Source organism: Hemicordylus capensis, chromosome 5, assembly GCF_027244095.1.
Source record: "Hemicordylus capensis ecotype Gifberg chromosome 5, rHemCap1.1.pri, whole genome shotgun sequence".
In the NCBI taxonomy this organism is placed as follows: domain Eukaryota; kingdom Metazoa; phylum Chordata; class Lepidosauria; order Squamata; family Cordylidae; genus Hemicordylus; species Hemicordylus capensis.
The window spans coordinates 126,648,048-126,660,295 of record NC_069661.1 but is presented as its reverse complement, the minus strand read 5'-3'; the positions used below and the strand labels follow the sequence as shown (position 1 = coordinate 126,660,295).

The following is a 12,248-nucleotide window of genomic DNA, read 5'->3' as shown; positions in this document are numbered from 1 at the left end:
AGGCAAGGGTGCACCTGGGTTTGTTTGCATGGCAGCTTGGCTGCCATCCCTGGGATTAGCAAAACCCCTGCCCACTGCTTTCCAACACACAACAGCACAGCACCATATGGAGAGTTCCCAGAGTGGGGATTCACAGAAGAGGAGAGCCCCTGTTCTCCAGACAACCCCCGGACAGCAGGGTGGCCATTCTGGGGCAATGGCAAGGATGCACGTGTACACATGGGCTGGCGGGCTGGCAGGGAGCAGCCATGGCCTGACACTCCCGTGAGGGAGGTAATAGTGGGAGAAGGGGGTGTTTTGCCATCTGCATTCATATCAGACACCTCTGGTCAATTCGCTCCCCTCCCCTCTGATGGTCCTTCTCATGAGCCGTCTGGGAGTGTCCCTGTGGCCTTTGACTCTAATGCCTGGCCAGTGAGCCCTCAGTCAGGTGGCTGTATCCTTGAAGATGGATTTCAATTGACCTCAGAATGAGGCTGATGACCAGCTTTGATAATGAGTAAGCTTGGGGGAACATGAACCCCAAATAGGAGAACTGGGGCCCCCTTCCCCATTTCTGTGAATAGAACAGAACCTGGCTGCTCAAGAATCCCTTCTGGGGAGCTGCCTTTCAAACCCTGCCAATTGCACCCCACCCGAACAATTTGCATGGACAGTGCAGACATCAGGTTGTGGCATGGACCCTTAAAACCATTTCAAAATTCCCGGGTCCAGTCCGGCATGCCACTAAATGCAGATCTCCCGGTGCGGGTATTGGCGGAGTGGGGATCCCCAGTCTCCAGCTGCCCTGGGGTGGCAGCATTGCATGCGGGGGGGGGGGGCATGGGCAGGGATGTATCTATCCACATGGGTGTGCAGGCAGGCTGGCAGGTGGCATGTTTTTGCAGCAGCTTGGCCATGGTACCCAAGAAATGGAAAGCTCCGGGGTACCCCTCCCCATGGCTGCCTTCCACAAAGCAACCATGCTCTATTTAGCATCCCAGTGGCTGGACACTCTCATGAGAGGGCTATGTGTGAGCGAAAGGAATGCTTTGTCATCACATAATTTTGGTGATAGTAGATGGCTGTGCTTTCTCCTTCCCTTGGATGGTTCTTCTCATGAGTTGTGTGGAGGTGTCTCCATGGCCTTTCGCTCTCATGACTAAGCACTGTGCCCAGGGTCAGGTGGCTCATTCCTCACAGTAGTAGTGCTCTCCCCTGGTACTGGGGCACTAGTGACTCTGGTGACCAGCCTTGATCATGAGTAAGCCTGGGGAGCGAGAACCCCCAACAAGGAAAGCTGGGCCCCTTCCCCAACTTCTCAGTGAGAAAGATAGAACTTGGCAGCTCCAGAATCCCTGTTTGTGGCAGCCCCTCAAACTCGGGCAAGAGCACGCCCCCCCCCCAATATTTGCTCCTCGGCCATAGAGGGGAAGAACATCTCATGCTGGCTATCCCTGCCATGAGGGGGCTCTTTGCCAGGGCTTACCCACTTGCTTTGATGGCGTTGACACAGGGGTTGGACACGGACCTTTAAACCCATTCAAAGTTCCTGGGCTGGGTCTGACGTGCTGCTGCATACAGATCTCCCAGCGTGGGGATTCCTGGGAGAGGGCAGCCCCGGTTTCCAGCTGCTCTGGGACATTGGTCTCACCCTTCGGGCCTCGGGCAGGGGTGCCCAACCCCACATGGGCGTGCAGGCTGTCAGGGCAGACACTGAAGCCAGGACAGCACTCATCCAAGTCCCTGTCCCCACAGCTTTTCTGCATAGAGCATCTTCCCTCATTCCCCTTAGTCTGCCTCTCTTGAGAGAGTGATTCGTAGGATAATGGGCTAAGTCTCCAGCATGGAGAGGACCATTCCTGTACAACACGAATACCACTTTGTGCATTTGAAATGAGTCCCCGCAGATGGTTCTTCTCATGAGCAAGGCGGGACGAGGCCGGGTAGACCGGGCCTCCGGCGGAAGTTTAGACGTCGTATTGTGCGCGCACGCACGCCCCAGGCCTCAGTTGGTTCACAGACTTTGCCGAGAGAGGAGCTCTGTTCGGCAGGCTCCTCTCTCTTTTTAGAAACAATGTGGTGAGCACTCGGGGGGTGGGGGGCGGAGGGGAGGGAGGGCGGGACGGCGGCAGTACCTTACTAATTTTTTGCCCTAATCCGCTCGCGGGGGGGGGGGCGGTGGGGGGGGCTGGTTTCCAGCGCCCCATTTACTAGGTACAATACAGCCTCTGGCGGGGGCAAAGAGGCAGGAGGGGTAAGCAAGCCCTCCCCACCCTTAAAGGGGGACCCCCCACCCGGACCCAGACCGACCAAGTCCGAACCGGTCTGGAAGTTCGGAGGCCTTTAGTATGGCCTCTAGACCGGTTCGGACACACCCCTAAGGTGGGGCGGGGTTGGTTTTCTGAGAGGCTGCCAGCAAGAAGCACCAAGAGGGTGGAGCAGCCACATCCTTGGGTGGGTCTATGCCACTACCTCTATTATTGCGGTTTGAAAATCAGCGTGAAACCATGGTTATAGCTGCATCAACAGTCTGACGCAACACTTTGGCGGCAAAACCTCAGTTGTCAGCGATGAATCTTAGAGACCACCAAAGGTTCAAATTGGAGTTTGGCGATGCAAACTGAAGGTAACTTTCGGCCTGTAACCACTGTTTCGTGCTTTCAGGCATATCGACAATTAACTGTGGCTAGCCATTACATCTGAATGTGGCCATAGTAAGTTGTAAGTGATATGCATGAGATGTGTGTGGGAAGGTTGCTGTAAACGATGCTAATAATGACAATTATAGTGTTTTGATCTGATGAAAACATAACAAATTGGCTTGATTAAGCTTGTACATTGTCTTGTATAGTTATTTAGCTCGTGACTGCTTAGAAATATTGAATGCTAATGATTACTAGTTATTACTTTACCATTTCAGGGTAAAGTACTGAAAAGGGCATTGGAAATAGTCTGGGAGGGATTTCAAGTTTTTCATCCAGAACTCACAGCTACCTGCACTAGCCATTCTTGACTCTTCAGTGCAGATGGTCTGAACGCTCTGTGTTCATGCTGGGATGCAGGTACAAGTTAGGAACTTAAAGTTATACATACTTTAAAAACCACTTCACATGTTGATGTCTTTAGATGTTTATTTAAGATACTTTAGGAGTAAACCTGAAAATGAAAATATTGAAGAAGTGGGGACAAGCTTGTGCTTGCAAATGCATATATAATTAATATAAAACATAAAAGTAGGTGAGGTCTGTCACTGACCAGCAGAGTCATTTTGCGTAGATCATAGTTATATAAAAGTTAAAGAAATTAAATATATGTAATAGAATTTTTTATTAATGTGTGTGCAACAGGGAAGTAAAAATACAGTTTGACATTTGTAGGATTTCAACTTCAAACACTATTCATTTTATTGAATAATTACCATATATGGTAAATTTGAATCATAGTGAACTGAAGCAGAGAAAGATCTCTTCAGCATGAAGTCATTTTGGAATTATGAATCTGATTATTGATTGTTAAAAATCTGTTGATAACAGTAAGTTTAAAAATGATTTTATATATATAGATAGATAGATATAGATATAGATATAGATATAGATATAGATAAATTTAAATCTTCCCCTCAGCATATTCCAGTGTAAAAGGTAATGCATTCAGCTAATAAAAGTGGAAGGATCGTTTGTACAAAATTTGGTATCTGTAGGTAATAGGGAAATTTGATATTCAAAATTTCTTTTTTTAAATTAAAAAAAACCCAAACCATTTAAATCTTTCCATTATCATATCTCAATGTAAAATATAGTGCATTCAGGTAATTTAAGCGGCTGGATTATTCATGCAAAATTTGGTATCTGTAGCTAATAGGGAAGTACAATATTCAGAATTCCTTCTAAAAAAATACCCCCCCCCCAAAAACCCCACCTTAACTGCTCACCCAGTATATCGCAATGTAAAATGTAGTGCATTCTGCTCATTTCAGAGTCAGGATTGTATATGCAAACTTTGGTATCTGTAGTTAATTGAGAAGTGTGACTTTATTTCACACAAACAAGCAAAAACGGACACAGTCTGACACTGGGCAATGTATAAAAGACCCATCCCTTAGTGCTTGTGTATTTAGCTACAACTTTTATTGTGTTATCTATGAATTATCACTATTATTTTCTTATCATTGTATTTTTATTTTTAACATTAACTCACATACAGCATCCTACCCCACTGTCCTAACAGGGGACACTCATGCAGCTTCTGTCCTTAGGAATAATGGGAGAATCATTGCTAAGTGCCGGTGCTATTCATAGGAGACACGGAGGCTCTCTGACAGCATGCATGACACTTTCAGATGGACAGAAGTAGTGTGGACACCCTGCTCTTGAGACAGCAGAATGCTGAACTGTATGTGAGTCAATATAAGCAATGGTATATTTATCCTTTTGTTTATTGGGTGAACTTCTTTTAAGAGAGTGCTTTAGCATGGTTGTAGGGATGTTCATGAAATGAGTTTCGTGCACAGGTTCAGTGCTGAAATGGTTCAGTGCCACAGGGAGGGGAGTGGAATCTTTTTTTAAAAGGAGAGCAGGTTCTTACTTCCTCTCCGCCACCACATGCAGCTTCCTGCAGTGGCACTCGGCCCGCACGGCTCCAGCATGCACATAAGAACATAAGAACAGCCCTGCTAGATCAGGCCCAAGGCCCATCTAGTCCAGCATCTTGTTTTGCACAGTGGCCCACCAGATGCCTCTGGAAGCCACAGGGAGGAGTTGAGGGGCACATAGCTTACGCACATGCTCTCCTCCTTTTTAAAGATCCCACTCCACTCTTCACAGCACCAAACTGGTTCGGACCTTGTTGAACTGGCTCAGCACTGAACCCACATCCCTAACTGGTTGTGTGAAAGCTCTGATGAAGGATAGGTTCCTACTCTCAAGACAATTCACAATTCTAATTTAAACCCTTTTTGTTTTCCTCAATATCCTCCCCCACACTTTTCAAATTTATCTCCTGTTCACTTTAAAATGAACTTATTAGGGATAGCCAGCAATGTAGTAAGAAATTTTGTCAGCCTAACTGAAACTTTTTGATTTCCTCATGATTCCTCAAATGTCAGTTGAGATGAAACTTCCAAATTAGTCCAAGTGGCAGATCCATCTCTGTTCCATTTAGAATGTAGCTCATCAATTCCCAGAAAATCTCCCCAAAGAAAATTGAACCAGAAAGTAGGAAGCCACAGTCAACATCCGGCTGCTGTGTTTAGTGCTTTCACAGTCAATGTGAGGAGCAAAATCAATTTAACTCAAATAACCTTTTCAACCACCACTTTAACCTCAGCTGCTGATCTGGTCCCAAAATGTAAATGAATATTAAAAATACACATGGAGACAGTGACATGAAGATGGAAAGAATATTCCTTGCAGGTCCCTTCTAAGCAGGGTTGCCGACTGACCAGAAAAACAACCAGGCTTGACTAGTTTCTTTGACTTTTGAGCCAGCTGCCAGAGTTTTTTAATGCAAAATCCAGAAAATTGGGTTGCAGTCTCTCTCTCTCTCTCTCTCTCTCTCTCTGTAAAACAACAGCAGCAGCAACATTTTCACTCAGGTGTATGCTAACTTATGCATCCTGACTAAAGAACCATGTTGTTGAATTCACCTGTGGCACACCATTTCACTTCTACATAGACTGAAACATGTATGGTATGAGCAGTTCTATCATTCCTCTGTAGCTGTCATGATAGGCTCTACTGAGCTGAGAACCAAAGGGAAAGGGAGTGCCATAGCAGAGCAACAGGGATGCCACTCACACCTGTTTCCCTGCATGACTTTTGTATCCTGGCCAATCAGAGCCCACTAAACTTGACTTGCCCTTGCCCATGCATTCTAATTTCTGAAGTCCAAAACTGGCAACCCTGCTTTTAAGGTTGAAATCCCAAGTGAAGTTACTGGGGAGCAAGCCCCATTGGTCACAGTGGCACTTACTTCCCAATAAACATGCATAGGATTGCGCTGCTAAGTTATAGATTTTGATATAAAATGAAATGATCGTTAGGAAATATTCTTCTTACCCCATATACTTTCTTGGCTCCTGCCTTTGCTGCGAACATTGAGAGGATCCCTGTGCCACTTCCAACGTCCAATACAATCTTATCCTTAAATACATGTTTATTGTGATACATAGAGTTCCTATATGTTAATGTGCGCACCTCATCCTTCAACATTTCCTGTATTAGAAAAAGGTATCACATGTTTAATTTGACAGTACATTATTTACCGGTTTGTTTGTTTTTTAAGTCAGCATATGTTTTACCTAGCAAAAGTGTTGTTCGCAAATTTCGAGATAAATTCTAAGAATGTATGATTCTACAAGAGAATCCTGAAAGTATCCACACCTTAGACTTAGGCCACTTCCAGACATAATGCCAAACTGGAAGCATCCATGCCAGAGGTTCAGGTTTGTGGTCATCTGAAAGTGTGAGCCTGCAGTTTTGTCACAAAAGCAACCCAAGGTTTTTGACCCCAAACCTGGGGGTCAATCCAGGTTAACAATCCAATTTTTCCTTACAATATGAGGAAGTGGGAAGCCTCAGAACATTTTTAAAAAAACATGCTGCTCTATCAAATTTTACCAAAATATTTATTATTTTACCTCATGAATCCCAAAGTGGGCATAGGAATCAAAATAATAATCCCTTGATGTCATCTCTTCTGGATTCAGGAGTTTTGCCATCTTTCCCCGACCTGGGCAGCTTGGTTGCAAAGGTACATGGATGATGGATTGAACAGGCTTTGGAACAGCAGTTGGCTGAAGAGGCTGGGACGGACCACTGCAAACCTAAAAAGGCACAAGCCATTGTTACTGAAGTTGAATGCCACAGAAATCCCTTTTAGCTTGTTCAATGTTTGCTTTTCTAATTATAGAACAGTTTCCCCTTTTCCCCCAAATCAACCTCCTCTTTCTAAGTATAGCTCTTTGAAATTAAAATCAGCCCAAATTAACAGTTTTTAGTACAGCCAACGTAAATTAATTCCAAGATAAAATTTCAGAGACTGAGCCATTTCAACCTTTTTTCAGACCTTTTCAGGACCCAGAGTCTGGGATTTCACTTGGCCTCCAACATGGATAAGAAAAACAATGCCCACACACATCCCCAATCCAGCTACCAGATACTCTAGGTATCCACAAAAGCACCAGGATATTCCTTCCTCTCTGACTTCAGTAAATGGGCCTATAAGGATGAAGCTCAGACATAGCTAGCTGGGTGGCAAGGACGTGGGAGAAATTTGTTTAAATGAACAAATAAAATGTTCAGCAAGCACTTCAGCATTCACATTTGTCTTTTTCTATTTTATTTGAAAATTTTGAAGGAGACATGGAAAAAAACCTTAAATCATGATTCCTGGTGAGTTTTAATTTAAGATTATTGCCAAAGAATCAATAAAAATCCCACATTTAGTACTTTTATATCTGCATTTTTCAATTCCAACAGTATTGAAAACTGGAAATGTGGAAGAAAATGAATTAGAAGAGAAATATGAGCTTTTGCAAAGCACATTTAATGTGCTTGGGAATTCTCCCTGCACACCCCACCCCCACAATCAATTTTTGTCTCTATTCGGGACTCTTGTCCACCTGAATGACAGACTGAGATTGACTCCCTTTGACGTCCATTGTGAAACAAATAACAAATCCTATGATGCAGTGTACCTTTACACATACCTAATATGAAATCTAATAATCTGTCAAATAACTAAATATAATTCATGTTATCTATCATGTACAAATATTCAATGTCACTGTCTGTCCAGGTTCCAAAAATTTGTGTTTGCACATGCAAACCCTTTCAGGAAGCCTCTTTTTTCCTTGCAGGTCCGAGGGCCACATTTATCTACTCGAGAGTGACCCTGAACCACCAGGAATGACTTTGAGGGGACCACAGAGTTATGATGGGAAGGGCAGCCTGAAAAAGCCCCCGTGTATGCATGGAAGATCATTAGCAGCCGTATCACCTATCAAATTTGGTCAAATCTTCACCTCTGAAACCAGATATTGATAACTAGTGAAAATTCAAATATGTAAAGAATACCTTGTGAATATTCAACGTTAACATTTTGAGATTAGTATTATGGTGAGAAAATCAACTCTGGCTATTATTAAGCTTGTTGCCTGTTTTCCCACTTAAAAAAAACTCCAGTTGTAAGGATGAGGCTGGGACCACAGCTCAGTAATTTGTATGCGGGAGCCCCCAGGTCCTATCCCTGGCATCTCCATGTGGGGCTGGAAAGAAAGACCACTGGAGGGTCGCTACCCATCAATACAGACATTACTGAGCTAGATGGATTGTCTGACATGGAATAATGCAGCATTGTATGTTCTTATGTAGGTTTGCAAACGTGTGAAATAAAAAATACTAGCATGTGGAACAATTCAGTACACTGGGAGAGGCAAGTTGTGATGCACACTGATAAAGAGGTGGAGCCTGATAAATTTGGGGTGGCACCCAGCAGCAGAAGAGGGATGTCCACAGAAAACAGTCTGTTTATCTCCTTCATGTGCTTACAAATCCCTTCCACCAAAGCAAAAATCCACAGATGACATCAGATCCAGATCAGCACAGTTCTGTCCATCTCTCTAGCCCTCTTCTGTTCCCGGGCAGAACAAATGTTTTGGAGCAGGAGCAGGATTGCACCTGCTGACCAAATGCCTTTCACCAATATGTGTGCTGGCCATGCCCCCTCCCCGCCTCCAGTCTTGGTGGGTTCACTTCACATGTCTCACAGCCTGAGAAACCTCTGGGGCAGGGAGATCTGGGCTGCAGCTGGCAGAAAATGCTGCTTAGTGCATAATGGTGCAACAAAGGGTAGGGAAAGCAGCCCACCATGTTGCATCAGGTGCCAGTGAGGTTTGGACGATGATTGTGCCTCCCAGTGGTGTAGGGCCTCCCATGTTCGGGCCACCCACCCGCCAACCCCAGAGTGATCCCACACAGTGCTCCTTCTCTCCTGTGCATGTGGCAGCCTCCCTGACGAAGGAGCCCATGGTAGGCTGCCCTCCCCCACCACAGGGCCACTGAGAATGGGTTTGGGCCCTGGTGAAAAAAGGTTTTGGGGGCCCCTACCGCAAGGTGCCTCTCCGCCACCGCGAGCCCCCCCGCCGCTACCCGCCACTGCCACAAGGCCAAACTGCCAATTTTCAAAATAACTCTAGCCACCATGTGTGCAGCCAGGAGTGGGGGGTGAACTGAGCACTCCCCTGTGGCAGCGGCAGGCAGAGTGGGAGCAGCCACTGAGCCTGACTGTCCATGCCTGGCCCGGAGGCCCTTGAGAACTGCAAGGCACTCCAGCACTCCTGCACAGTTTGAATAGAGCATCGACGTGGTGGTGGCAGGAGGGAAGACAAAAACATATGCAACGTAGTCAGCCCCAGGCCCCTTCCGGACTTCTGGGCCCCGGTAATTTGTACCGGCTTCCCCCCTCTCCTGTTGGCCCTGCTGCCCCCACCGCTCAGCTGGCCACCACACTGAGCGGCAGGGTGAGGGCAGTCTACCTCAGGCTCCTTCATCAGGGAGGCCACCACCTCACATGGTGGGAGAGAAGGAGAGAATGTTTTTTCAGTCTAAGAACAATTATTATCAAATTTACAGTGTTTTCATAATAGCCTCTGTCTCTCTAATACTCCTCTGTCATCCTAAAATTTGATTATCCTTAAATAGCCGACAGACACCCAGCGGCACCCCTTCCCTGACATGGCACCCCTTCTCTCCCACCGCGTGCATGGCGACAGCTTCCTTGATGAAGCAGTGGGGCAGGCTGCTCTGCCCCCCACTACTCAGTGCGGCAGTAGCTGATCGGCAGGGGCAGGGCAGCCCACCCCAGGCTGCTTTGTCAGGGAGGCTGCCGCCGCATACGATGGAAGAGAAAGGGCGCCAGATGGGCACAGGGGCACCGCCGGGTGCCCATTGCAGTGAGAGTGGCGGCCTCTGAAAGAACTGGCAGCAGCTCCAGCAGCAGCTGCGCATGAGTGCTTTGAACCTATGTGCACAATTACAGCTCTGCCCCAGTACCTCCTTCTACTAGTACCCATTCATGTGCAATTGACACAACTAAGAATATCTAAGTGGAGAGATTAAATTAAACTGAGCCAGGGCAAGAAGACCAACTTTCCCCTTCTTATCCTGGAACTGGGAATCAGACACCCACCCCACCGCCAGCCAATCACCTAGTTGTTGCACTTTTGTAGGAAGCCTGAAAATCGAACCAGCTAGTACTACATTGGCCAGATTATTATTTTTTTTAAGTCTTCTCATTGCCAATAGGAATGTCATCAGAATTTTTCCCATCCCCATTGCTTTATTGTTGCTCCTTTTTGTTCTGTCCTGCATACCATGTCTCCTGAATTCTGATTTCAGAATTGAAGTATGCACAGTTTGCCTCAGTTTTCAATTCATTCCATTCGTTCCACCCTCTGCATTAACAAAGCACACATATGCATTCAAAAAACACTGCAAAAAAGACATCTTGAGATGAGCATACATATGACTGGATTAAGATTATTTTTGTGTAGTGTTATTCTGATGTGCACATGCACTCCTGCATATTGGTAAAACATCAAACAAAATGAATGTTGGTCATATCAAGATTGATTTTTTGCAGAGCGCATCCATGCACATTGGTCTTGTGTTGAAATGTTGATTAAGAGAACTGAAGGAACTGAAAGCTCCAGAAAATTGTGCAAGCATTATTCTCTGTAAATAAAAAACAAAAAACAGAAGAATGGATAATTTCTAAGGCTGTGGCGCTACTTGGGAAACTAGACACGTTAATTTGGAACTCCAAAATTCAGGGAGAAAGTTGGATGAGGAGAATTTCATAAGCATCTTTAATTGTCACTTGCAGTTGAGAATTGCACACGATCAATCAATTACACTCCCTTTGAATAGAATTAATTAGCCTAATTTAGCTGGCTTTGATAGGAAAAAAATGCTTCATCCTCCCTTGTCTTGTTTACGTATGTCTGCTTCTGAAGGTTTCTTTAGTCTGTACAAAGTAAAGAAGAAGAAGTTACAAAATCTTTCATCTTGATGGTGCCAGAAGCTCTTTAATCATAATGTCTTCTATGTGAAGTTAAAAAGTGAGAAGATCTGTTAGTCATCTCTCAGCCAGTAGAAGTATTAAGCTTCTTAATACTTGTCACAAATGGAGCCTCTTCTTTCCATGATTTCTAAGCTCTAGCCAGTTTCCTTTTTCTTTAGGACTAATTGTAGGAGCCAGCCATACTAGCAAAGCTTGTCATAAATTCTAACCAGTGAATATATTTATGATAGAATCACGGAGTTGAAGGGAGCTTTGTAGGCCATCTCGGTCAACCCCCTGCTCAGCGCTGGAAATCCAGAGTCAGAGCATCCCCTTCCACAAACAGATAGCTGTCCAGCCTCTGCTTACAGACCACCAGCCCAGCAAGAGAGAGCTCACCATCCTCCTAGGCAACTGGTTCCCTTGTCAAAGTACTCTTTCCTTTAAGAAGTTTCTCCTAAGACTCAAGCAATCCATCCTGCCCTCCACTAATCTCCATCATTATGAAGATGCTTCCAGACTGACTGCTTTAAAATCTGTTCTACTATGTTCCCTGGTATCAATGTCAGACTGACCAGAGTGTGGTTTCCTGGATTCTTCTCCCCCCGCCCCCTTTGAAGACTGACACATTTTTCTTTATGGATTGCTGTCTGTTCCTGGACATAAACAACATAAGTTGTTTTCACAAATGTGGTTTGGTTGAAACCACAGGTCTGTGAACTGGTTCGGTCAAACTGACCAGATGGCCTGGTCCGGTTGACCGAAACAGCTGAATCGGTTCAGCGGTTTGTGGTGCTGTGTAAAGGAGAAGCCAGTGAGGATTGCCCTTTGCTTGAAAAGGGGAATTCTTTCCAAAGGGCTTTCTGGTGAGGGTGGCAGTGGGTGGGGGTGGGGTGGCAAGAGCCACCTGTAGACGTAAATGCTCCGGTGCTTACTGGTGGCAGAACAGAGCAGTTGCACTCCACCCAGCCAGCAGCCCATGTGGTGGTGCAGCTCTGCACTCACCTTTGCCTTCACACATGCGTGACCATGCAAATGGCCTCCAAGCATGCAGAACAGAACTGTATTTTATCAGGAAGGAAGGTGGAGCTCAACATGAGGCTGCCATTTCAGCAGCAATGCCATAGACTCTGGCTGGGGAGTGCAGAAGCGTAACTAGGGAAAACAGTGCCCGGGGCAAGCACTGAAATGTCGCCCCCCCACCG

General features: G+C 45.7%; 1 protein-coding gene across 11 annotated transcripts in view; it reads right to left on the bottom strand.

Annotated features, from left to right (window-relative positions):
* PRMT8 (protein arginine methyltransferase 8) overlaps positions 1 to 12,248 on the bottom strand; it is a 424,784-nt gene that overhangs the window by 99,368 nt on the left and 313,168 nt on the right. For 9 of the 11 annotated variants that reach the window (XR_008308635.1, XM_053256302.1, XM_053256301.1 and 6 more), the window contains 2 exons: positions 6,620 to 6,805; positions 6,039 to 6,194 (listed from right to left, as the gene is read on the bottom strand). The exons of 1 other annotated variant lie outside the window; for it this stretch is intronic. Coding sequence is in view for 9 of the 10 variants with exons in the window: in XM_053256302.1 (XP_053112277.1) it covers positions 6,039 to 6,194; positions 6,620 to 6,805 (342 nt within the window). In the remaining variant the exon portion in view is untranslated. The remainder of the gene's footprint in view (positions 1 to 6,038; positions 6,195 to 6,619; positions 6,806 to 12,248) is intronic. One more of the 11 variants, XM_053256299.1, reaches the window with a different exon arrangement.